The sequence below is a fragment of the Ochotona princeps genome, chromosome 27 (genome assembly GCF_030435755.1).
Source record: "Ochotona princeps isolate mOchPri1 chromosome 27, mOchPri1.hap1, whole genome shotgun sequence".
NCBI lineage: Eukaryota > Metazoa > Chordata > Mammalia > Lagomorpha > Ochotonidae > Ochotona > Ochotona princeps.
In genome coordinates, this window is record NC_080858.1 from 968,110 (window position 1) to 996,034 (window position 27,925).

Here is a 27,925-nt window from a genome sequence, read left to right on the forward strand (position 1 = left end):
CATATTCAAATGATCTAAATCATCTGAGACCCAAAGAAGCAGCATTTAGAGGCAAAATGGGACAAGTCAGAGATGCCAATGTCTTGTAATGAGGAGGTGTGGTGGAGAGGTAGACAGGTTTAGTTGACTGCTTTCCTCCACATGAAGTGAAAAAGCTGAGGTGAAGTTGCTTTGCTCAGGAGTCTTCTCATGGCTCTCTTGATGTCCCTGTTCCTCAGGCTGTAGATAAAGGGATTGAGCATGGGAGTGACCACAGTGTACACCACTGAGGCCACAGCACAGCTCTGAGAAGCAAGTGAAAAAGATGAACTGAGATACACACCAAAGGCTGTTCCATAAAATAAGCAAACCACAGTCAGGTGAGAGCCACAGGTGGAGAAGGCTTTGTACATGCCCCCGGGTGATGGGACCCTCAAAGTGGTGGAGACAATTTTAGAGTAAGAGAAGAGAATCCCTGACATAGGAAAAACACAAAAAATGATGCCAATCAAATATATGATCACATCATAGCTGAAGGTGTCATGGCAATTAAGGCTGAAAAGCTGAGAAGAGTCACAAAAGAAATTGGAAATTTCCATGCCTTTGAAGCAGGTAATCCCTAAGACCATAAAATTCTGCAGCAGGGAATCCAAAAGGCTAACCACAAAACACACCAAAAGTAAGAAACTGCAGCGACGGGGGTTCATAATGAGTTGGTAATACAGGGGGTGACAGATGGCAACAAACCGGTCATAGGCCATCACTGTCAGGAGTAAATCATCCATGCATCCAAAGAGGAGAAAAAGAGACATCTGAGTCAGGCAACCTGTGTAGGAGATGGCTGAGCTGTGGGTGTGAATGTCCACAATCAACATGGGAACTGTGGTGGAGGTGAACCCCATGTCAGCCAAGGACAGGTTGCAGAGGAAGAAGTACATGGGTGTGTGCAGGTGGGAGTCTGAGGTGACAGCCAGGATGATGAGCAGGTTCCCGAGCACTGTGATCAGGTACATGGAGAGGAACAGTCCCAGGAGGAGGGGCTGCAGTTCTGGATCCTCGGAGAAGCCAATGAGATGGAATTCTGAGACATGTGTGTGGTTTTGAGCTTCTGCATAACCTGGACTCCTTTGGGAAAAGGAAGCAGTGTTGATACAAAGAAACAACGTACTTTTTTTTAAATAAATAATTCAACAATTGTTTTCAATTCAACATGGGTGTAACACATGAGTATCTAATGTTTTTAGAATAAAGGAGTTCTAGGAGTTCTAGGCATGTAGGCATTCCATGGATGAAGTAACAGCAGAGTATATTTAGCATGTTGTGAACATGAATATGGCAAAATGGCAGTTTCTGTCAGTTGCTGGCAATAGTTTAGAGTGATGACAAATATCATTTTGATTTTTTTGTGTGTTATTTAGTTATGAGGAAAGTGTATGGTAAGCAGTCCATTTGATGGTTTACTAATTTCCTCGTTGTTGAGAAGTCCGAGTTGATTATGTATTTAATATGATAACCATTTGTGTGCTGTGAATTGCATTAAGAGTTACGTAGGGCAGAGATGAAGCTTACTAAATGTACAAAATGGGTTGATGAGATTAGCCAGTTAAATCTTTTCACCAGTAAGGCACTCAACAGCCCATGAGATATTTATTAAAAATGTCAAGTAAATCCTCTTATTTTTGTATCATAGTGTCAAATAGCAGTAAAACAAACATGTTAAGATCCTTAATCTACTGCTATGTTTCACTGTAAAATTTACCTTTGTTAAAATTTGCTTCTGTTCAAATTTGTTGAGACCACACGTAAAAGTATCCTAATAGTACTTTGGCTGGTATTTTCTAATTACTGTATAATATTTGGGGAATGCGAATTTCATTTGAATGTCAACTACAGTTAAGCATGTGCCGTTTGTTTTTCTTACTCAGGTTTTGTAATTTGATGGAATGTTTTTTATCACAATTTAATAAGTGTTTGCTTTATTTAATAAAAAAAGTAAAGGGGTTTGGTGAACACATCATTTTAAATTTTTTGATGATGTTTATACAGTTTATTTTGATGATGTTTGCACAGTTTATCACAATGGGAAGGGTCGAGGGTTAGGGAAAAGTGGGCGTAATTGTTGTGTCCAAATTTTTTTTTCTTCTTCTTGTATCTGTGGGAAGTGGGAAGATAAGGAGAGAAGCAATACCCAGCCTTCCAACAGCCCAAATCCCTTGTAGGGAAACAGCCTCCTGATAACAGCCCAGGATCCCAATATGGTGCAAGCTCCGAGGATTCTGCCCACATTGTTTAGAGGGATTTGAAATGCTGTCCATATCACCTATCCAAGGGTGCTGAAACAAAATAAAACCAAGTACCACAAAGGGAAAAAAATAAAGCCAACTCAGATGAAAATACTGAGTATCATAGATCGTGACTACTCCCTGAAGGCACAGAAACAATCTGCACAGTGGACAGAATTCCAAACCACCTTGTTTCTGCATCTGATGCGCATATGTATCTCCATGGCCCCCCAGTTGTCAGCAAATTTCAGCAGAGTTCAAAAGGTCACTACATCAGGGACCTGTGAAGTCTGTTGCTATTCCTCTGCAGTCTGTCCTTGAAACGGGATCTCATATCTCAGCTGAGTGTCTCATTTTGAGATGCAGGAGGATGATTACAAGGGCAGGAGAAGAAGACTGAAGGATCAAGTGAAATCCTGGAATGGGGCCAAGAGGAAGATCTTCCCTGAATGACCCCACATGTGCTCTCTCTGTGGTCTTTGGCTTTGAACTCCGACACCCTTCCCTGGCTCCTGCTCACTATGATGTGCAAAGAAGCCCCAAAGGAAGAGCTCAGTGAGGCAGGAGGGTTCTTCCTGGATAGATGGAAAAGTGAAGTGCCTGGGTTGTCTCAGCGGAACACTGGCCATGCTCCTTGTGTGTGAAATCAGAACACACGATGCAGAGTTAGGACTAACTTCATCTACTTGTGCCTAACAGGCCCCGATACACATGACAGAATTTCTGAGCTTCTCTCTTAAGCAATGTAGAAAACATGTACAGTGCATCTTGAGACATTATGTAGTGAGGTGAAACAACCTACTTAGGACACAGAGTTCAGACCCTGCCACTCTAAGACAGCTCTCAAAAAAAAGAAAAGCTCTATCATGCTTTGGTTCCTTCCATGCTCATCCTCACATTCATGATCATATTGACTGCTCAGGGTGAGTTAATACTGACCCATCTGCTGTTATAATGAAGGGGACACCAGTGAGTAGAAGAATCAATGAGAAAGGAAGGAAAACTCTGAATGAAATCCTTGAGACCCCTTCGAGAACCACAAACGTAAACTCCACAACTTCCCCAGCTGAGATGTTGTTGGTCTTTCCCTCTATCCAAATCAAATTCCTGATGCTGACAAAACAGTGCCCCTGACATTCCTGGATCCCGCTACCATCTCTCACAGCACTTACCAGGCTGGGTTGAGCCGCAGTTGAAGCATGAACAAAGTGAATGCTCTACTATTTCTTCTCTGTTGCCATGTAGTGGAGCCAAATGTGCTCGAGTCAGGACTGGAGAAGAGGTAGAGTCAGATCATGCAAGTGCTAATATTGCTGTGGGATACAGCACAGGGCTAATGGATTTCCACTCTCAAGGTCAAGGTGTAAAGGTTCTGGCTTATGTTTTATGTTTGCAGAACCCCCAGGGACCCATGTGCAGAGCTTCTAATTAAAACAGTAGGTTCAGGATACCCCTGATCTCTGGGGACTGGCTGATACTAACGGAAGAGGGACTGGGCAAAGGGAAGTGTACCTAGCACCTTGACACAAAGAAGCTCACCTGTGCTATTTTGCAGTTGCTTCCAAGCACAGGTTATTTTTTTTTTTTTTGCATGGACTTCAGAGTTTTGTCTCAATTTTTACAACTCTGTGTGTAATTTCTACATTCTCCCAGTGTTCTGCATTGATCATCAAATCTAGGAAAATTAGATTTTCTTTCCCAAGGGTATGATTTCTTGTTCCCCATCAGTCTCCAAAGACAGTTTACAATTTCATTTCTTAGGCACTTGCCTTGAGTTACTATTTCATAACATGAGTGCTTGTGGTTTTCCTGATTTGAATTACTGTCATTTCTAAAGTTTTGTCTCATGGAATTATGCTGAAATATGACAAATTGTTGAGTTTCACATCTTTGTTGGGTACATTTTCCTTGACATCAGCTTTTTTTGGAGCAGATAAACAAAGAAGGTATGTCACTAAAGCTATGGAAAAATGAAAATAATAGCTCCATTATAGACATTTTTCACAAAAAAATTTAAAAATGAATTATTTATTTTTATTACAAATTGACATACACAAAGAGGAGGAGAGACAGAGAGGAAGATCTTCTATCCATTGATTCACTCCCCAAGTGACCGCAATGGCCAGTGCTACGCCAATCTGAAGCCAGGAGCCAGGAACCTTCTCCAGATCTCCCACGCAGGCACAGAAACTCAAGGCTTTGGACCCTGCTCAATTGCTTTCCCAGGCCACAAGCAGGAAACTGGATGGGAAGCGGGGTCTGCGAAATTAGAACTAGCGCCCATATGGGATCCCAGCACATTCAAGGTGAGGACTTTAGCAGCTAGGCTACCACTCGAGGCCCTCACGAAAAATTTTTAAAAACCTCACATATGCCAAAATATTCTCAATTGTTTTACTAGTAGAAGAAATATGGGAATTTACTGATTCTATTAGGATCCATAGTGAAAGGAAAGCAGAATTTCCACCAGTGTTCTTCACTCCCTCCAGCCTTTCACTCAGAACCAGGATTGCAATATCCATGCCTACTATACCATTGTGCTAGCTCCTACAAGGACTGCTAGCTTTGTCTGTTAAAACTGACAGAACTAGCAGGTCTGTCTCTGGATCATGTACACACTCATATTCCACCATACTACCCTGCAGTGTATCCATGGCCATGCAGTCCAAAGGAGCGACCCGCACTCCTATGCCACCAGTAGATTCTCTGCATGATATCCCTCCAGTTGTAGTCATGCTGAGTCTAAGGTCGACAGATGTTTCCCTGAGGCTTCTGATTCTTGTTCATCACTGTGTTCATTTCACTTAATGTAGTTTCCTTTGATAGTGCTTCCTTTGAAGTCTTTAAAGAAAGATACTTGGGACCAGTCACAGTTGTAAGGGGATGGAATAGACAGACTCAGGACTTTATGTCCTCCATATACTCATTCCTTAGCAACATACATGGACCAAATTGTGTTTATGAGCCATCACAGCTTATTAATTTATCTATATCTTCAGAGTCATGATATACTTCAATAGCACATAATGCATGTTATTATTGTGTAAATATTATACTATTATAATACTGGAAGAAACTCTCGGAGGAATGTCGAGGATGGAAGAGGAAATTCCTGAACCCATGGAACTGTATCATGAATCATAAAATAAAAGAGATATTGCACCACTACAGGGAGCACAAGCCCCAGAGGAGCTTAATCCTGTGGCTAAGAGCCGACCAAGACCCGCTCGATACTAGGAACCATAGGGCAAAATAAGAACTAAATTTCCAAATCCTGAGTTCTCTCTTAGGAGGTCAAGAGAAGGAGTAACTCTGATCCAAACTTCTGTCTGTTCTGGAATTGCCTGAGGAATTGGTCGATGGCTTTCCCAATTTCTGATATTACAATAAATGTGAGTAAAATTCTTGTCCAGTGTACATTCTAATCTTGACCTGTCAGCATTTAGATTTTGATAAATATGTCCTAACCAAACACATAAAATTATACATTACCACTGATGTCTTGATGGCATTAGCAAATGATTCAAATAGAATCATTACACAATAACTGTCTTTAAAAAATATTTATTTTATTGATATTTGAAAGGCAAATTCATGGAGTTAAGGAGAGACAAAGAGATAAAGATCTTCATGGACTGATTCACATCCTAAATGACCACAGCAGCTGGAGCTGAGCTGATCAGGAGCTAAGAGTTTTCTCCAGAGCTCCCACGTGTGTGCCGGGGTCCAACGCCTTTAGATCATCCTCCATTGATTTCCCAGGACAAAGGCAAGCTCTGCTTGGGAAGCAGAGCAGGATGTGAACTGGTGCCCATGTGGTGGCATGCTGGCACCTGCAGGGGTAGGATTCGCATGCTGAGCAACCTTGCAAACCCTAATAACAGCATTTTATGAAATGTTTTCTCTTTCTTCATGATAAGTCTTATCAACCCTATACAATCTCAAGGACATATCTAGAATTTCCCTGTTGTCTCTCATGTTTGTATAGTGATCTCCATTTATACATGTTTCATAGGACTCCATAAATGTACTTATTTTACTGACTAATTTGAGTCTCCTGTATGTACAGCAGAGTGACTTGAAATGCTAAAATTTGTCAGCCATATATTACTTATAATAAAATAGGCTTGCCCCTTCCCTATCTGCTGCTTTTTCAGATTAAAAAAAAAATCTTTGCAGTCACTTTAGAATAATTGAGTGGTGCAGCGGCTTTGGCTTGGAAAATGAGAGGACCCACAGAAACTTCATGCACTGAAAACTATTCTGTCTTGCTCTTTGGGCTACAGGACACAGCATGAAAGCACAAACAGGATGGCTCTGTGTAGAGAACAAGCATCCTGACCACATCCTGTTTTCTGTGTGAATTCAGTGTTTAAATGATATTGGAAATTCCATACAGAGTGTACCACTGTCAGCCAGAAATACTAAAATTTGGTCATTTCTTCCCAGTACTCAGTGATCACATACCTTATGACAAAAATGAGATACTTTTTGCAGGGATATGCTGGGACCATAGCTTTAGATCTTAGCTCTTAAAGTAAATTTTACAAAAATTAGTGTTATTTCCATCAACAACAAAGGCCGACAGGGAGAGCACATTGGCATGGTCCCTACTTTGCATGCCTGAGTCCCACTTGAGAGTGCTACCTGGTATCCACACTCCTCTGCTCCAATCCGCAATAAGGCTAAAGAGAGAGTAAGTGACAGAGAACTATCTTGAAGAAGCAAAGAGTGCAATTTCAAACTTCTGAAATTTGCAAGACATACATTTAAAAAGCTCAGCAACTCCAAGAAATCCAAAAGCCTATAACCAAATAAAAGGATCATCAAATTGCCCGGGAGAACAATGCTGGATGCAATGAGGTGAAGCTGATTCATCACATGCACTAAAATTGGAAAAACCTGTCCGTTTTCAGCACTTGCTTAAACTTCCTGCAACGTTCTCATCTCAGTTTTCAGTTTGAAGAAATCAGATTGTCTTGTGATTGGACCCAGACCTCAGATTTGTTTAGCCTCCAGGGGTGGTTCCCTGTAAAAGGATCAGTGTATGGTTCCACCATGAAAGCAACTACAGATTAAGCTAGATTCAAAGTGTAGACTGCACATTATGTAAAGATATACAACTTCAACAAATCTAACAAAATAAGTTGGCCCCTGTCCAGTATGTCTGGCTTAGAAATAATAAACTACAGACAAGTCCATAGCTGAACAGGATTTGGGAAAACAGTTGTAAAGATATATTTGAAATCCATACTAATCTACATTAAATGTAGCAATATTTAGAAACAAATGTGGAGAGAACAAGAGGCTCACATATCAGGTATTTAGGAAGGAGATTTCAGAGATCCAATGTTTAGGTCTGCTGCTTTTTCCCACCAAGTCTTAATGCGTGGCAAAAGACGGGGATTTGACTATTTTGCTGAAGACACTCTGTATGGCCTTCTTGATGTCGCTGTTCCTCAGGCTGTAGATAAAGGGGTTCAGCATGGGGGTGATCACTGTGTGCACCATTGAAGCCAAGGCACACTTCGTGGTAGAATGTGAGAAAGTTGAACTAAAATATACTCCAAGCGATGTTCCATAAAATAAACAAACCACTGTCAGGTGAGAGCCACAGGTGGAGAAGGCTTTGTACCTGCCCCCTGGTGATGGGACCCTCAGAATTGAAGAGACAATTTTAGAGTAAGAGAAAAGGATCCCTGATATAGGGACAAAGCCATATATGATGGCAACAAGATATATACCTATGTCACTGCTGAATGTGGCAAAACACGAAAGACTGAGAAGTTGTGAAGGATCTCAGAAGAAATTAGAAATCTCCACTCCCTTGTAGCAGGTAACTTGTAAGATCATCAAAGTGTGCACCAGGGCATCCAAAAGGCTGGCCACAAAGGACAGTGAAACTAAGAAGCCACAGCGGTGGGGGTTCATGATGACCTGGTAATGCAGGGGGTGACAGATCATAGGCCATCACTGTCAGAAGCAAATTATCCATGCAAGCAAAGAGGACAAACACAGACATCTGAGTCAGGCAGCCAGCATAGGAGATGATTGTGTTATGTGTCTCGATGTCCACAATCATCTTGGAAACTGTGGTGGAGATGAAACCCAGGTCCTCCAAGGATAGGCTATACAGGAAGAACTACATGGGTGTGTGCAGATTAGGGTTTGAGGTGACAGCCGGGATGAGGAGCATGTTCCCAAGCATGGAGACCAGGTACATGGAGAGGAACAGCCCCAGAAGGGGCTCAGGTCTGGATCTTCTGAGAAGCCCATGAGATGGAATTCTGAGACAAGTGTGAGATTTTGCATTTCAATATAGCCTGGGAACCTGTTAGGAGAGAAAATAATTTTGTTTAAGGAAAATCAGTCACATGGAAAATTTACATCTTTTCTATTCAGCACATCATGTATGTAGCTCATGGTTAAGTCTAAGATTGTTCAAATAAATGGCATTAAAAGTTTTCCTGGTGCAACATGACTTTGAAATTGATGATTTTGAGAGGTGTGCTCTTCTCTCAAGTTTTCAAGCTCCCCCTACTTTCATTTCACAGTTGGTGAGCTTACCACCTCTGCCATCAATCTCAATAGTGGCAAAGTCAATCACCTGAACACTTCATAATTGGTTTCTGCGATATTCACCTCCTTCCATCTACATTCTACATACACCTGCTTTAGAGACAGCCAAAATATGTAACATGACATTGCTCACAGTCAAATGCACACAGCTATTTCCTTTTCCATTTATTTGTAGGAATGTGTTTTAAACAACCTATCTTTGATTAGAAGGGAATTCATGATAAAAGTACAAGGTATTTGTGCAACAATGTAGGAAATGGACTCTGCACACACGCTAAACTAACAAGACCTCTAAAACCAATGATTGGAGCAACAACGCATTCATATTAAAATTATTTTTTCCCATTTTTACTCAATTGTAAAAAAAAATAAAAATTCTAAAATCTCTATCATTTTTCTCTTTTTTTGATCCAAATGCTCATTTTCTTTGAAATTTACTGACCTGTTGAACTTTTTATACCTTAAAGTCTTTCAAGTGAAAGACTAAGATTTTAAAAGGAAAAGATGGACATTTTAAATGGTACAGAGAATGATCAGCACAAAGGATGATTGGAAAGTGGTTATTTCATTATCCTTAAACTCACATGTCCTTCATCCTTCCAAATTCCAATCTACATGATCTTTTACATCAAGAAAAGGGTTTAAGCACTTTAAATAATGAATTACAATAAGTCACATTTAAAAAGAAATAGATCAGCAAGCATTTTCCAATTTGACTTTATGTAATAGATGTCTGAACCAATAAACTGCACATGTCACAATATGGCAGAATGCTGACAAATTCCCATCCACTTGCCATCTGGAAAATAAAAACAGAATTCAAAACAAACCGTACAACTATAGTTTTGATATATGAAATATTTTTAAAATTGGTGTCCGTGGGACAATTGACTCGGCTCTCTTTCATAATATTTCCAGGTTTATTTTTGCACAAAAATAATGCTAGGACTCATTGTCTCTCTCCTTCAGGCTTGAGGGAAAGACTCACAAATGATCCAACTTCCTCAAACCGCACTATTCCTGCTTACAGAACCCTGCTCTTTGAGACTGCTTAAAACTTATTCTCATCAGCCACATGCATATGATTCAGGTTCAACTACTTCTCCCTGGTACTAATCTAAACCACTTGAAACTTAGAAACCAAACTCAGCTTTCAGAATTCCTTCTGCTGGGATTCTCAGAGGACCCAGCACTGCAGCCTATTCTATTTGGGTTGTTCCTCTCCATGTATGTGATCTGTGTCATTGGGAACCTACTCATTGTCCTCGCCATCTTCTCAGACCCACACCTCCATACACCCATGTACTTCTTCCTCTCCAACCTGTCTTTGGTGGATGTCTGTTTCACCTCTACCACCATCCCCAAGATGCTGGTGAACATCCAGATGCAGAGCCAAGCCATCAGCTATGCAGGCTGCCTCACACAGATGTACTTTTTTTATATTCTTCATAGGATTAGAAATTTTATTCCTGATCATGATGGCCTATGACAGGTTTGTGGCCATCTGTCACCCCCTGCACTACACGATCACCATGAACTCCCCAGCTCTGTGTAGAGCTGATTCTGGTGTCCTGGACTATTGGTGTCCTAAATGCTGTTATGCAGAGCTTACTGGTGCTGAGGCTGAGCTTCTGCACACACATGGAAATCCCTCACTTTTTCTGTGAGTTGAATCAAGTGGTCCACAGAGCCTGTTCTGACACCTTTCTCAATGATCTCATCATGTATATTGCTGAGGTATTGTTGGTTGTTTCCCTGGCTGAGATCCTGTACTCCTACTCCAAGATCATCTCCTCCATCCATGCCATCTCGTCAATTCAGAGCAAGTGTAAAGCCTTTTCCACCTGTGCCTCTCACCTTTCTGCTGTCTCCCTATTTTATGGCACAAGCATAGGTGTGTACCTCAGTGCCAGTGCTGCCCCAAGTTCAGTCTCAATTGCAGCAGCCTCGGTGATGTACACAGTGGTCACCCCCATGCTGAACCCCTTCATCTACAGCCTGAGGAACACAGACATGAAGAGGGCTCTGAAAAGACCTTTTATCTATAAAGCAAAGTGGAACGCACAGTGTTGGGTCTGAGCAGTGTCAGTGACTTCATGTCTCAACTCTCAGGCTGAGACACTGTGATGAATTTACCAAAAGAGGAAACAGAGCTTGCTTAGTTTGTTCACTGTCTTGACTTTATTTTTTATAATACTCAATTCCTCTGGGTACTCTGCAAATGACCAAACCATTGCATTGAACTATATGTTATCTCTGGACACTCACAATTTCTTCCTGAGTATTCCTTTTTTCTGACATTTAGTATCAACTTTGCTCAAGAAATACAAGACTGAAATATTTCATGGAGAAATGGAAGTTGGGGAGGTGAGTTCTATGTGCTAAATAACTTTTAATTCCATGTGTATCTTTACACTGTATAGGATGTTTTTTTATATTTCATGCCTATAATTTCTGTATTCTCTTTTAACTACCATATAAATATGTCTTTATGTGGTTTGGCCTATTTGAGTATGCATAATATTCTCCAGTTGTTCCAAATTTATTGCAAGAAAGATAACAGTTTGTTCTTTTAATCCTGCGTGGTATTTCATTTTATATGTGCAATAGATGCCTGTAAATGGAATTTTAATTAGCATAACAATTACATATGCTCCTTGAATTGCCTGAAGTTAAGTGTGCAGAATTGGAATACCCACTTTTCTCATGATACAATTTTGTCTCAGATAACATCATATGACACTATTTGATGTTCTTCATCTTAGCTTACTAGTTTATTTTTCAGACAACATATATTTAAGAAGCAATATAGTAAAAGGCTTGGATGTTCTATTCCAGCCACATCAATGAGACACATATTTTATTCTTTTCTTATATGTGAGAGCTAATACAGATTACATAACAAGAAACACAGTATACAGGAATGAAACTGGTGAGCACTCCATTGCACATGCTGGCAGGCACAGAAACCAGAGCTGAGGGCCAGTCCTGTGGTGGTCATTGGAGGTCGCTCTGACTGGACTGCAGCTCCCCTTGTAATATGTGAGGCCTGACCATTTGTTGCGCAGGGCAGGGCTGGGCCACAGCACCCAATGCTTTGCTGAGGATAGAGGGAAGAATAAATTGATCAACTATTCTGGTGCAACTTGACAACAAATTTCTGGACAAAAGGAGACTCAGAGGTGGACTATGAGAGCAAATCGAACTCAGAAAGATTTCCTCATCCTCGGAGAGGCAATGCAAGCAACATCTCAGAAGTACCAAAAACACATGAACAGAAGCCTCAGAAAATACTCCACAGAGTGGACCCTGGGATGACACTGGGTGGCAGTTCCCCAATCCCCAGGACAATATGGTGGTTTGGAAGCTGGGCATGGTGTCTCCTCTTGTAAGCCTCTCTCTTCCATCTACAGGGAGAAGAAGAAGAAAATATGTAAACTAGAGTCTCACCCATTACTCCCTGATCCTGGACCCTTCCCACCCTGTTCAACTATGTAAACATCATCACTAAGAAAATTTAAGAAACAATGAAATCGGCATCTTGTTATTTGATTATTTTATTAACCCTTACCTATACTCCTTTACAGCAATAGTCTTTCTGCTTTTTATTTGTCGTTAAGACTCTGATCATATAGTTGAAATTAATTACTATAAACATTGCAAGAAACAATGAAGAAAGGGGAGATTGACACAGGAATGTATGACAAAATTATTAGATTTTTATTTATAAAATACCTGAAAGCTATTCTGTTTATAGCTTTGTTGTTGTAAGTGATTTACTTTATTTGTAAAGTAAATAATTTGTAATGATGTAAATAATTTATTTTACATAATGTTAACATTGTCGATCAGATTTGGGTAAGACAAAGGTTAGGGAAAAGTGCATGTGATCTTTATTTTCAGGTTTTCTATTTCTCCTTTCTGTTCTGGGGGGTGAGGGGATAAGAGGAGAAGCCATACCCCCCCAGACATGGAGCATAATTGCCTAGGCTGCCTTGTCCCTAGGCAACTATTGCAGTGCTGGGAGAAGAGTAGCTGGTAGCTGGTGGGCAATCTGGGCATGGTCACACCAAATCTGTGTTAACTATCATACTATGCCAGCAGAGTTGCTTATTCTTTTATCTTCCTTTCTTCTTTTTATAACGATAAGTGGAGAAAGTGGGGAACTTTCAGCTGGGACACATCACCATAGTCCCCAGGAAACAGGGACTGAATCTTCCCTGGAGAAAGGGTCGGGGAACACATTGGAGTGGGAGTGAATGAGGACAAATTTGACAGAAAGGAATGACTTTCGGGGTCTTCCAAAGATGAACCACTGCACTTGTAGGAAAAGAGGTGAGATAGAATGGTTTATACAGGAAAATCAGAAGGCATGTCTGGATCAGGCCAAGGCACCTCCCCACATAGGAGGCCTGGTCTGGGACAAAATGCAACACGCACTGCCTGCTGGTCCATGTCAAAGCTGGTGTGAGGAAGAATAACTGGCTGGGATAGACCACAGTAGCTGTCCACGAGTGTCAGGAAAGGATGGGCCATGTGAAGATGGGCCACAACACCAACCACAGTGAAAAAAGACCTGGATTTCAGCATAGATTATGAAGTAACTTGCCACTATGGGACTAGAACACCCACTGGTTTACATGGAGAACTTGGGGTGGTGAGAAGCCATGACAGGGTGGACAACAAACTCATCTGACGAGAACCCACCAGACATTGCCAGAACTCCACCTTTCCTGGCTATCAGTTGTAGTAGTGTTTGCTGTGGACTAACCCTGTCAGGCTGCTCTCAAATCTAGCTCATATGTATGCCAATTGTGTCAAGCCTGCTCCCAGGAACAGCTCTCACACTCATCACAGGAACTGCAGCCCAACAGGCAAATTCTCCAGGTTCCCCTACCAGGCTCTCTCCCAGCAATTGATAATGTGTTTGCTAGTGGTGGTGCTACCCAGACTGACATGCCTGTCCCTATCCTGATTCTCACTTGTAGGTACTGCAGCTAGCTCAATTTGCTGGCACACATTCTGGCTCATGCAGGGGTGCTCCATCCTAACACAACCTAGCCCAGCCCCAGACCTGGCTCTCATGTGAACTGACAGTTGCTCCAGCCTAGTCTGTCCTGTCCTACAGCTATCCTGGCTCTTGTGAAATACTGAGGATGCAGTAGAAAATGTGCCATTGGACTCACCTGTGTTGAAGTGCTTATAGAAAATTTTAAAAAGAGAGGAGATTCTTCTTTTATTGCTTTAGGTGATGGGAAGAGTCCTATGTGTAGGATGCACTAGAAGCTTAAATCAAAACAGAAAAGTGATGCCCTGGAATAATATAAAGTTCAACTCCAAATCATTCTGCCCACTGACACATCCCAAGTGTCTGCAATTCTGTGAGTAGATAGATGCTGCCAAAACCACATTTCCTCTGCAGGCAACTGGCAGGCTACTCACATTAGTTAAATACCTCCACTGAATCAGGTGCTCTGAGTCACAGTAGGGAAGACACCCCTTGTCTTGTCTTAATACCACATTGGAATGCTTGGGTTCATGTCTACCCTCCACTTAGAATTTGTCATCTCTGCTGTGGGTACTCTGGAATGCACAGAGTGGAAACTCAAGGGCTCAGGTGATTGCCTCCCACATGAGAGAGACCTGGATGAAGCTCCTGGCTCCTAGTTTCAGATTTGCTCAATTCCCATCACTGTAACCTTTTGGGGGAATAAACAAGAGGATACAGGGTTCTCTCTCTCTTTCTCTCTCTCTATCTCCTCTCTCCTTCCCTCTACATAACTCTCACTTTCAAATAAATATGATATAACACTTTAGACCATGCTTCTCTCAAATTTCAGAGAACCTGGGTTGGACTATGTGCTCCACTCCCACACCTAATCCCAGCATCTTGCTAATGCACACCCTGGGAGACACCAAGTGAGGGGTTATAGGCTTCATGTCACTCACATGTGAGACCCAGATTCAAATCTCAGCTCCCGGCATCAGCATGTGGCATAGGCTCAGCACCTGCAGTCACCAAGGAGTGACCCAGTTGATGAGCGCTTCTTATCATGCTGGGCCTCAGCCACCCAAGTGAGTAGGAATTAATATTCTCTAGTAATTCCATGGATGAGGAAAAATGTTGCTTTGTTGTGGGGAGACCCTAACTCTGAAGCCATAAGGAGTCTATCGGGAAAATCCAACCTCCACTGCACACAACATTCCACATGCATATTTGGTCAGCAAAGAATGCCTGACAACACTGAGCCCGGTTGCAAAGGAGACACTGGAGAGACGGAGCTCCATATGACCATGGTCTAATCGAATGATGCGTCATGGACTGCTGTAAGACATGTGAGTGTGCCGAGAAGGTAACAGAAAGGAGAGTTAACAGGGAAATAAGCAATAAGTTTATTTTTACTCCATGCAGAGAGAGAGAGATAGAATGTTTCCATTAATTGGGTTATTACCCAATGGCTGCAAAGGCTGCGCCTTCTCCAAGATGAACCTAGAGACTTGACATGGCATCCAGAACTCCCATGTGTGGAGTAGTTCCATCCTCTGTTGCTTTCCCATGCGTTTTAGTAGGGAACCAAATGAGAAGGAGAATAACCGAGACTCAAAGAAGAACTCTGAACACTACTCTGGAATTATGCAGCAGGGGCTTGACCTTTCTTTAAAAAAGATTTATTTAGTTTAGTTGGGAAGGCAGGTCAGATTTACAAAGAGAAGAAGCAATGTGGAGATAAATCTTCTATACTCTCGTTGATTCCCCCAAATGACCACAATGGCCAGAGCTGAGCCAATCCAAACCAAGGAGCCAGAGGATTCTTCTGAGTCTCTTCCATTGGTGCAGCATCTCAAGGATTTGGGCCATCCTCTGCTGCTTTCCAAGGCTGTAACCACAGAGCAGGATTGGAAGTGGATCAGCTGGAACACAAACTGGAACCCATATGGACCCTGGGGCTTGCAAGTAAGATTTAATCTTCATGTCAGGCTCTGGCTTTACTTTTTGTGCCACATCACAGGTTGTGAATGCTTGACTGTATCTCTAACTGCATTACTCCAGGAATGTATAGAACTACCCTCATGCTATGTAGACTACCAGAAACACCCTATGTGGTGAATGAAGTTTAATACTATAGGAGAAGTACAACATATCATTTTATGACACAGAAAGGAAATCAAGGTGGTTTGATGTTAAGCTCAAAATGACCTTGGGAAAGTGGAAAATGGTCAAGGAGAGAAGTGTGAAAATCCAAGAGAACTGAATACCTCAGAAGAGAAGCAACAAATATACAGTTGTGGAAATGGAGTGAAACTGCAGGAAACAAGAAGGGGAAAGAGGAGATCTCACTTGCACTTCTGCAAGCTCTGAGGTTTATAGATCTGATTCGTGGGTATGACTTGCACTTGGCCCTTGGAAGATAAGCCTTAGAGGTATTTTCACAGCTCTCTGGATATCGTTATTCCTCAGGCTGTAGATGAAGGGATTCAGCATAGGGGTGACCACTGTGTACATCACTGAGGCTTCTGCAGTTGAGGCTGAACTTGGGGCAGCACTGGCACTGAGGTACACACCTATGCCCTGTGCCATAAAATAGGGAGACAACAGAAAGGTGAGAGGCACAGGTGGAAAAGGCTTTATACTTGCCCTGAGTTGACGAGATGGCACGGACGGAGGAGGTGATCTTGTAGTAGGAGTACAGGATCCCAGCCAAAGGACCACAGAACAGCAGGACTGCTGCAAAATCCATCATGAGGTCATTGAGAAAGGTGTCAGAACAGGCTCTTTGGACCACCTGATTCAACTCACAGAAAAAGTGAGGGATTTCCTTGTGTGTGCAGAAGCTCAGCCTCAGCACCAACAAGCTGTGTAACAAAGCATGCAAGACGCCGATGGTCCAACACAATAAAACGAGCTGCACACAGAGCTGGGGATTCATGATGATCGTGTACTGCAGGGGGTGACAGATGGCCACAAACCTGTCATAGGCCATCACGGTGAGAAAAAAATTTTCCAGCCCTCCAAAGATTATGAAGAAAAACATCTGTGTGAGGCAGCCTGCATAGCTGATGGCTTGACTCTGTGTCTGGATGTTCACCAGTATCTTGGGGACGGTGGTGGTAGTGAAGCCGATGTCCACCAAGGATAGGTTGGCCAGGAAGAAATACATGGGTGTGTGGAGGTGAGAGTCTGAGAGGATGGCCAGGATGATGAGCAGGTTCCCACTGACAGTGACCAGGTACATGGAGAGAAAGAGCCCAAAGATGAGAGGTTGCACTGCTGGGTCCTCTGAGAATCCCAGGAGAAGGAATTCCACAGGCCATGTATGGTTCCTTGGTTCCATTGGCCAACGTGACTTCCAAAGAATAGAAAACAGGACAGAAGTGAATGATAGTTACCCTGCAGAAACACCATCATTTGTATTTTTCATATCAGTATGGATCCCTCCGGAATTTCCCAAGTCTCAGTGTAAGGAAGTCCTCTCCAATATGCCTCACTTTCTCATGAGGCCGTGCACCCTGCAGCTACAATGAGATTCCTTCATGCACTTGAAAATGAATATTGACCACTCAGCATGCTGCAGGCACCATTTCAACAGTGTGAGCAGCCCTGAGAAACAAACCTCCCTAACAGTGAAGACTTGAAGACTAAATGTAAGCAAAGACAAATCAGGCAACACATCACATCATGCTGATGCATGTATGCTGGCAAACAAGGCAACAAGCTTTAAAAACACATGAGGGGTAGATGGGGTTGTACTACTCATATCTCAGGTGCATAATAGTGCAGCCAACAATGTGGCATTTGGACAAAGATCAAGATTTCAATGAACATTTAGTAGGTGCACAACCTCATCTGGGAAATGATGTGTCTGGCAAGGGACACAGGCCATGCAATGTTCCTGTGGAGGGCTCGTTTCAGATGGCCAAAGCCGCTGTGGAGGATGCTGACAACAGGAATGAGCAACAGTGACATGCAGAAAGAGGAGTCAGACAATACTAAGGGAGGCAGTAGGCTCATCCGCCTGACACTTCAAGGTGCAGGGAGTCCTGTCCCATGTCACTACATTTATCCCCCCTTGAAGTAAAAACGGTGCTGCTTTATTTCCACCTGCACTTGTGTGTTTTGGCTACTCTATTGTGTGTGATATTTGAGGACACAGGTGCTCTTGACTTAAAATATACCCATCTTAACCTAAAAGTGTGATGAAGTCAAAAATACACTGATAAGAGATGAGTTTCTGAACACAGCTTTGGTAGCATGTATCGATAGTTGGGGATTGAACAGCCCTGTGGGATCCATGGCTCACTGCCAGCTACCCACAAGTGAGAGAAATAGCAAGCTTGTGAAACAGTCAGTTTTCAAAGCACAGTTTGGGTTTTTCAGCATGAGAAAGTCAGTAATCATGACCTTGAACCAGTGCCAGCACGAGACTGTGTTGAGCCTAGGTACACTTTTTCTGTTACTGTCACTGCTAACCACCTCCACAGATGTGCACATACACACACACACATACACACACACACACACACACACACACACACACACACTACTATGCATGTAAACACAAGGCATGTGGGAGCATCAGGAAGTTAGTGGAAATTCACACTGTCTCTTACTCTTGTTTTTCTACCATCTCCTTCAAGCCAATGAGAATGTAGTGAATGCCATGGTCTTCTTCATGTAGCAGTACGCTCTACCCGTTCCAGTCGCATCATTAGTGAGGAGCTGCTGAGGGAAGCCCTTTATTGTCTTTTTCAGGGATGTGATATTTTATTCTGTTATTTTGAGGTTTTTGTCTCTTGTCTCACAAACCCATTGAGCACTCTCTGGTCCTAGTTTTCATCTTTCTCCAACACACACAGACTCTTACACACATTTGTTTCAAAAGTAACTATTGATTTTATATGAAATAACATTCTCCTTTGGATGTGTCCCTCAAAACATTATGTTTCAGGCTTTTTTTAAAAATCATGTAGTGTATTCCCTTTGCTGTTGCAAGGGCCAAATGAGCAGCCACCTTACCTGTTCTGTTTCTCTTTCAATCCTGACATGGTCCAGTGTATAGGGGTGCATAACATAGAAACAGATTCGAGTAAGGAAGTGTCAAGAACAGGAGAAAAAAATCAAATCATTAATATTCTCCAAAAATGATTTAAACAAAAGAAAGTCTTGGACATGAACTGCATAGCAACAGCTAAACATAACCACACATTCATAAATCAGTTAGTGACTATCTGATAACAAAATATGTGACATGGAGTATTCTGGCATGAAGCAGATTCAATGTCATAATTGTCTTCATCAATAATTGTCTTTTAATAATATGACTATTTATTTTAAACTCCTTACAAGCTTCATTTATTTTAAAAGTATTAATTTAAAAATACTTTGAGATTGAACAAATTTTCAAATATTTAATATTCCCTTCCTATGTAGATATTCTATGCATATATAATATTCTTTCTCTACATCAAGGATATTATCTCACATCAGGTGGGGTTCATAACAACAAACATAAAATGAGGATTTAAGGGAGAGTATTCAAGACAAAATTGATTTCATAGAAAAATAGTGTCACAATTTAGATAGCAAAGTTTGAAATATTTCGTAAGGTCTAGCACGGTTGTCTCTCTAACTGGAGAAACTGTGTGGGTCCGCCCCTCACATATTATGTCTGTGATAAGCTAAGTGCCTTTGACAAGGCTGGCATCCCTTACCAGAGCTTCAGTTTGAGTCCCAGTTGTTCTGCTGCAGATCAGCTCTGGGGATGCCCCTGGGAAGGCAGCAGAAGCTGACCCCAGTCCATACATCCTTGCCATGCACAGCGGAGACCCACATGGAGTTCCTGGCTCCTGGGAAGGCAGCAGAAGCTGACCCCAGTGCTTAGATCCCTGTCCTCCACATGGGAGATACAGATGGAGTTCCTGGCTCCTGGCTTCAGCCTGGCCAAACCCTGGCTGTTGGACTGAACGGAGGCACTCACTTTCTCCCTGTCACTCATTCTGTTAAACAAATAAAGGCAAAACATGTTTCAAAATGTAGAAAAGAAGATGTTACAGTGAAAATGAATGTAGGTGAGCATATAGAAAGACACAGATAAGATCTTCCAGTGAATAAACCCTCCTGACTTTGACAAGAACTCATGCTGTGTAAAGGATTATTTTCATGTATTTGTATAGAAAGTACATGATTATGTGCATTGGACAGAGAGAGTCTTTTTAAAACACTCCCCAAGAAATTGTTGAATGTATCTGGACAATAAGATGCTGGACTCTATGCTTGCTATATGCTTGCAATGAAAGAATCTTGACTGAATTTGAACTGTAATACTGCAACAAGCTGGAGGGACCCACCATGGGGGGAGGGCACGGGGAGGGGTTGGGGGAATCCCAGAGCCTATGAAACTGTGTCACATAATGCAATGTAATTCTTAAAAAAAAATACACTATGAAAGGGATGGGTGTTTTACACAGCAGTGAAGGTGGGTTTTTTGAGTTTTTGGTTTCCTCCTAGTGGGGGCAGTTATAATTCATTTTTTTTTAAGATTTATTCATTTTTATTACAGCCAGATATACACAGAGGAGGAGAGACAGAGAGGAAGATCTTCCGTCCGATGATTCACTCCCCAAGTGAACCGCAACGGGCCGGTGCGCGCAGATCCGAAGCCGGGAACCTGGAACCTCTTCCAGGTCTCCCACGCGGGTGCAGTGTCCCAATGCATTGGGCCATCCTCAACTGCTTTCCCAGGCCACAAGCAGGGAGCTGGATGGGAAGTGGAGCTGCCGGGATTAGAACCGGCGCCCATATGGGATCCCAGGGCTTTCAAGGCGAGGACTTTAGCCGCTAGGCCACGCCACCGGGCCCTATAATTCATTTTTTAAAACTTTTTTAAATTTTAAGTTTTTTAACAACTTTGAGCTTCATTTTATACAAAGAAATGGAATCTTATGCATTTCATATACACAGTTTTATGAGCACAGTGACATGCTACCATTGCTCCCATGCTCAATCCTATTCTCCTACTTTTTGAAGATTTAAAGTAGATAAAATGGTGAAAGGAAATAATGTCTAACAGTATAGATTCACATCATAAATGAATAGTAGGATTCAAACATGCTTATGAAATATAAACATGATATTCAGTCAAATGATAACAGGTGCCTTCAGAATGAAGGTTTAAGTGACATACTTTTCAAAATAGATATCATCAGGAAAGAGCTGGCGTGGATTGGCTCATGCCTCGCTGGGTGGGACACAAAGATTAGTCACTCCTCGCCATGGTGTTGAGGATTTTCCTGCACACACCCCCCCAAAAAAAAGAAAAAAAATGTTCTGCACCTTAAATGTCGACAAATATCTTGTTAGAGTTACAAGCCAGTCTAGATTATCCTAAAATCTGTCAAGATCAGCAAAATTATACTTCAATACAAGAAATGGCTAAATACTAAAATGAAATAGACACGAGACAGCTGAATGGTACCTTATAGCCATTTTAAGGTATATAGCAGCCGGTCCTGTATATAAACTAAAATTGAAATGTCAATGAGTTAATCATAGGTTGTGGTTAGGACTTGCTTTTTTTTTTTTTTTTTAAACATACTGGTTACTCAAAACCATGTCAATTCCATAATATTGCAAATTGCTGTTGATGTTATATTGGGACTCTTAATTGACTGGGATGATATTCTACCAGCTCTAACTTCGGACCAGAAATGGTCTCCCCAAGAAACTGTTCAACCCATCTGGACAATAAGTAGCTGGACTCTATGCTTGGTATACGTTTGCAAGAAAAGAAACTTGATTGAATTTGAACTGTAATACTGCATCAAGGTGGAGGAATCCACCAGGGGGGAGGGGCATGGGGAGGGGTGGGGAGATTCCCAGAGCCTATGAAACTGTCACATAATGCAAAATAATTAATAAAAAATATATAAAAATAAAATTAAAAATTAAAAAAAGTGTATTACATTGATTACATTTTATTTCACTTTGTGGTAAAATACATCTAATTAAAATCCCAACTTGTTGTTAATAAAAAAAAAATAGATGTCATCACTAGATCAGAAGCACCAACAAGTAGCAGAAACACAAACACCAATCAGAAACATACATACCCAGATAACTGCAATTCAGGCAGTGTCTCACCGACCCATAAATATCTTCTGCTGCAGATCTAAGAAAATGAAAATGTCCTCAATCATTCACAGAGAAGAATGGAATTAAGAGCACATGTTATTTTTTAATCCACAGTCTCATTGTTCCATAATATTGCTTTTTCCATAAACTTTTGAACACCTCTGAGAAATGTGTGGTGAAGTTCATGAGTGCACCCGATTTTGCCCATTAGCTATTTTGGTTGTATGAAATTCCCACACGAGTGGGAAATTCCCACACGAGTGAAGAGGCTATAGTGCATGTGACACAGGAACTGCTTCTGCAGCTAGGGTTTGTCTTGTTCTGGATTTTTCTTATTAACCTAAGAGCATAATCACTTAGGCTCATCTCACAGATAAAAATGACCTGCTTCCATATCCCTGGACAGCCCTCCACACCCAACACCCTGCTTCTACAGCTCTTCATTGCACAAGTCCTTGGAAACACCTCTACCCTTTGACCTGTCCCATTCCCTGTTCCCACAAGCTTTGGTTACATTTACTTCCTTGTCCACAGTGAGCTTGCCTTGCTGAGTTCTGTTAATACTTGCCTTTTCATCCTCAGGCACAAGCACTTCACTGAGACGCTGATGCAGGCAAGCAGGCCTCCCTGCATCCTGCCCTCTCTTGGCCCAAGTCTAGCAGAGTGTGACTCTCAGGTGGCCACAGGTGAATAGTCTTGGCTGTCATTGTCTGAGCTTTTCCTGTAGCTTCTGCTGGACTTTCAGACTTACCTGGAGGGGTCTCAAAGAGGCAGGTCTTTAAGTGGAAATACAAACATTTGTGGGAGCTTCCACAAGGAGACGTGAACACTTTCCTCAATCAAGGCAGCAGGAAGAGAATGAGAATCTCTCCCTGATCTGGACACAACCAAATCCCAGACAGCCAAGATTCCTGACAGCAGTTGCTGGCAGGAGAGCTGTGCATGGCTCGTTATTCATGCTCATCAGCCATGATTCCCCCTGGGACTTCAGCCCATGGGCACATCATTATCACATGGGATGCTGTTCTGCATAACAAGGCAACTTTAGTCCTGTCAGTGTTCTTATTCCCAAGATGCCAACATAAAAATTAGGCAAATCCAATCTCATGATTTCATATCCTGTGGGTGCTTTTGCCTCTGAAAACAAAATCTCCTAATACCGTATCACAGGCCTACTACACTTCCCCCCAAATCTAGGATAGAGAAGCTAATCTTGATATATCCCTGGCATCACCCATCATGGGTGTGTGGTGGAGACAGGGTTCCTGTCGTGTTAAGTGTGTCTACTTTCAAATCCCACCTGTAGTCCTCACACAGAGCCATAACTAAAGCTCTGTCTGGTCTTATACACCTATTGGACAGACATTCCTTACCCCGGTAATGTTGGTTTTCTGCTGGCCCATTACCCTGAAATTGCTTACTGATACAGTGATCAATGCCAACAGCAAGGAGGACATGACAAGGAGTCCCCTGCTTCTTGTGTTTGGCATTGGATCTGGTGTGTTTTGGTAGCACTCATGGCTACCTGGACTTGCATGCTTCTTGGTTGTACCTGCATTAACATAGGTTATCATTGTGATTCTCTTCTGCATAATCAAGAAAGATTTGAAGAATTATTTTTTTCCTGGAATAGCTTCCAACCTGAACCACCAGTCTCAACTTTCAGTGTGACTATCACAGTGGAGTAAGAAAACCAAGTTGGAGGGATTTTGAGAGTGAGGGAGTGATGAAGGGCACCATGGGAAGTTTCATTGTTTACTAAAACTATTATTAAATATATTAAAATATTAATATATTTAATACATTTTAATAATATTAAATATATTTAATGTTTTTCACATGTTAGTGGTTGCTCATCATTCAAACTAAATACTCCACAGAGGATGAAGAACTGAAAATTCAACATTTAATTTTGAAAGTTTACATATTGCAGTTCATGACTGATCCAAAGACTATTTTAGGTCCATTGCACTGATTTTGCAGAATGGTTTTTGTGTATGGGCTATACTTAAAAAAAAAACTCTTATTTGTGTAAAATAGCAGATTTCTTGAACCTCACTGTAGTGATACTTCCAAGTATATTCTTCCTCCTGACCCATGTTCACCAATGCACCTTTAAAAAAGATTTTTTAAAAATTTTATTGGAAACACAGATCATATTTACAGAAAGAAGAGACAGAGATGAATCTTGTATCTGTTTGTTTGTGCTGCAACTGTCCTTAAAGGCTAGAGATGAGCTGATATGGAACCATGGGAATTGGGACAGTTAGGATTTAAACCATTGCCCCGATGAGATACCAGTGCTTGCAAATTGATGACTTAGCCCTTGAGCCATTGTGTGGTCCCCTTCCCACTACACTTGTAAAATTCACATGCTAGGCAGTCTTTCATTACTGCTGTGGTCCACAGAGCAGAGTGAGCCTGTGGATGTGTGCTAGACATAAGTTGTGTCCTAACATGGGGACAGAACAGCTGTGGTCATCCCTTAAACTACTACCTTGTCAGGCAATGTTGTTACCACGATGTATACAAAGAAATAAAGAACTGTTGTTGTATTCAAGATACAACAGTAATGATATCTTTTAGGGAAAAGAAACGTGAATCAAATATGCTCAGAAGAGGAAAAAATGAAGAAACCAGTGCAAACATGATAGAAAACAGTATGGGTGGTGTAACAATATGGAGGAAATCAATATGGGGGGGCTTGGGGAAGGGTTAGGGGGAATACCAGAGCCTATGCAATTGTATCATGAAACGAAATGATTTTTATTTTTTTATTTTTTTTTAAGATTTATTTATTTTATTACAGTCAGATATACAGAGAGGAAGATCCTCCGTCCGATGATTCACTCCCGAAGTGAGCCACAATGGGCCGGTGCGCTCCGATCCGATGCCGGGAACCAGGAACCTCTTCTGGGTCTACCACAAGGGTGCAGGGTCCCAAAGCTCTGGGCTGTCCTCGACTGCTTTCCCAGGCCACAAGCAGGGAGCTGGATGGGAAGTGGAGCTGCCGGGACTAGAACCGGCGGCCACATGGGATCCCGGTGTGATCAAGACGAGGACTTTAGCCGCTAGGCCACCACGCTGCTGGGCCCAGAAATGATTTTTAAAAAAGAAAGCAATATAGGAAGACCTAACAGATCTCAAAATAGATTTATCATATTTCTCAGCCATTCTACTCCTGCGAATTTACTCAAATAAAATGAAATCCTCAGATAAGAATGTTAATTGCATACACATGTATATTACAGATCAATTCACAATAGTAAAGATATGAAGTCAGCTGGTTTGTTCAATTAATATTGACTGGATAAAAAAATACATCCTGCATATATACATCCTGAAATCTTACTCAGCATTGAAAACAAACAATCATACAAACTAAAAAAAAAAAAAAAAAAAAAAAAAAAAAAACCTAAAATAAATAAACAACAGAAAGTAGAACTTGAAATCTGACAGGAAAGAGCTGGCATGGATTGGCTCATGCCTCGCTGGGTGGGTCACAAAGATTAGTTACTCCTCGCCATGGTGTTGAGGATTTTCCTGCACACCCCCCCAAAAAACAACAACAACAACAAAAAAATGTTCTGCACCTAAAATGTTGACATATATCTTGTTAGAGTTACAAGCCAGTCTGGATTATCCTAAAATCTGCCAAGATCAGCAAAATTTTACTTCAACACAACAAATGGCTAAATACTAAGATGAAATGGACACGAAACAGCTGAATGGTGCCTTATGGCCATTTTAAGGTATAGAGCAGCCGGTCCTGTATATGAACTAAAATTGAAATGTCAATGAGCTAATCATAGGTTGTGGCTAGGACTTGTTTTCCTTTTTTTTTTTTTTTTTCTTTTTAATACACTGGTTACTCAAAACCATGTCAATTCCATAACATTGCAAATTGCTGTTGATGTTATATTGGGACTCTTAATTGACTGGGATGATATTCTGCCAGCTCAAACTTCAGACCAGAAAAGGTCTCCCCAAGAAACTGTTCAACCCATCTGGACAATAAGTAGCTGGACTCTATGCTTGGTATATGTTTGCAATGAAAGAATCTTGATTGAATTTGAACTGTAATACTACATCAAGGTGGAGGAATCCACCGGGGGGAGGGGAGGGGGAGGGAGGGGGAGGGAGGGGGGGATTCCCAGAGCCTATGAAACTGTCACATAATGCAAAACAATTAACAATAAAAAAATAAGAAAATAAGAAAGAAAATGGTTGAAATCCTTAGATGCCTGAACCAACCAGGATAGGGCTTGCTGGGACCAGAAGCCATGTCCTTCAGCTGTCATCTGCTACCTCCCTAGAACCTGGATCGACCGTGCAAGGGAGATGCTAACCCAGGACACTGACACAGCCTATAATCATCAGCATAGATCAATACTTCACCCAGCACTGCCCACCTGTATATCTAATATTGAGAGAGGTGGTGCACATGTGGACTGTTTCCTCAAAGTAGCAGTTGGCAAAAAGCAGTCAGCTATCACACCCATGATAGTAACCCTACAAATGTCCCAAATACAAATTCTCCATGTGAGCCGCCATTCGCCAGACCCCTAATGTGACTACTTTGCCTCCATAACACAGCACGCTTTGATCTCTTACAGACCACTAACTCTGCACCAAACACACCTTTAATCAATGCCGAGTGCAGTTTAGACTCCCAGCATACCTCCATTAGCAAGTGGTGGCGCATACACCTCATTCTTTGTTTTTTAAGATTTATTATTTTTATTGGAAAGGCGGATATATATAGAGGAGAAGAGACAAAGAGGAAGATCTTCCATCCGATGATTCACTCCCCAAGTGACCACAATGGCTGGTGTGCGCCGATCGGAAGCCAGGAACCTGGAACCTCTTCCAGGTCTGCCACAAGGGTGCAGGAACCCAAGGCTTTGGGCCGTCCTCGACTGCTTTCCCAGGCCACAAGCAGGGAGCTGGATGGGAAGTGGAGCTGCCGGGATTAGAACCGGCTCCCATATGGGTTCCCTGTGCGTTCAGGGCGAGGACCTTATATGCTAGCCCACGCCACCGGGCCCACACCTCATTCTTCACAGAGTCTGTGGAGATGCTGTGGACAAGACACTGAAACAGATACTAGAGGCCACATGAGAGAATAAAATCCAATGACAAGTAATAGAAGATGAAACTATATTCAATTTCACACTATTTAAATAAATGTTCAAGCAGGGATCCACACTGCTTGAAAAAGTGCTTACAGCAGCACAAATCCATAAACTACACAAAATAACTTAGCTTTCACAAGCATCTTGCCATAAGAGTAAAAGGTAATGATAAAACAAAATATTACTTACAACAATCTTTGCCATGGGTGGGAAGTTCTGATGATATTCTTACTGTCCTGCAAGGCAGATGGGAATTTCCAAAAGTTTCCCTTCTACCGTGAGGAATAACTTTGGGAGAGCAGCAAAGATGAAGAGGAGAGACTCGGGATGAGAGGAAGTTCAAAGGCGAGTAACTTAAGTTACCTAGAAAGTTTGAGTTCAACAACAGAGAAACCCTAGTAACAAAGTCAGAGAAAATTCTGCTCCACAATGAGATCGAAAATCCCCTGGAATTTTACCCAAAAGAAATGAAATCACCATAGGAGCAGCTTACTTGGAACCCATGTTAAGTGCAGCTCAACTCTCAAAGGCTGAGCTACAAAAGCAAGCCAGACATCCAGCCAATCATGAGTGGATAAACAGGAATGCTAAGTACTCCAGCATGGACAAGGATGGAATCCCGTTTTCTTCAACAACATGGGTACAACTGTAAACCAGTGAAAGAAGCAAGTCCCTCAAAAAACACATTCATATGTTTTCCATGGAGTTGGAAAAATAAGAAAGGAGAAAATGGGCAGGTAGGAGTGAGAAATATCACATTGCTCCTGCATCTGTACTGGGAACTACATGAATTTGTCCACTTCATCTAAATCAGATATAAT

At 41.8% G+C, this 27,925-nt stretch overlaps 1 protein-coding gene and 3 pseudogenes across 1 annotated transcript; 1 reads left to right on the plus strand and 3 right to left on the minus strand.

Annotated features, from left to right (window-relative positions):
• Positions 1-119: 119 nt before the first annotated feature.
• LOC101520202 (olfactory receptor 7E178-like) lies at positions 120-6,775 on the minus strand. The gene is made up of 2 exons (XM_004593404.3): positions 6,729-6,775; positions 120-1,104 (listed from the first exon to the last, which is right to left on the minus strand). The coding sequence occupies exons 1-2, from the start codon at positions 6,773-6,775 to the stop codon at positions 120-122; spliced, it is 1,032 nt and encodes a 343-aa protein (XP_004593461.3).
• Positions 6,776-7,643: 868 nt separating this feature from the next.
• On the minus strand, positions 7,644-8,570 carry LOC131478084 (olfactory receptor 7E24-like; annotated as a pseudogene).
• Positions 8,571-9,915: 1,345 nt separating this feature from the next.
• On the plus strand, positions 9,916-10,919 carry LOC131478085 (olfactory receptor 7A10-like; annotated as a pseudogene).
• Positions 10,920-16,203: 5,284 nt separating this feature from the next.
• LOC105941511 (olfactory receptor 7A17-like) lies at positions 16,204-17,173 on the minus strand (annotated as a pseudogene).
• Between the last annotated feature and the right edge of the window lie 10,752 nt (positions 17,174-27,925).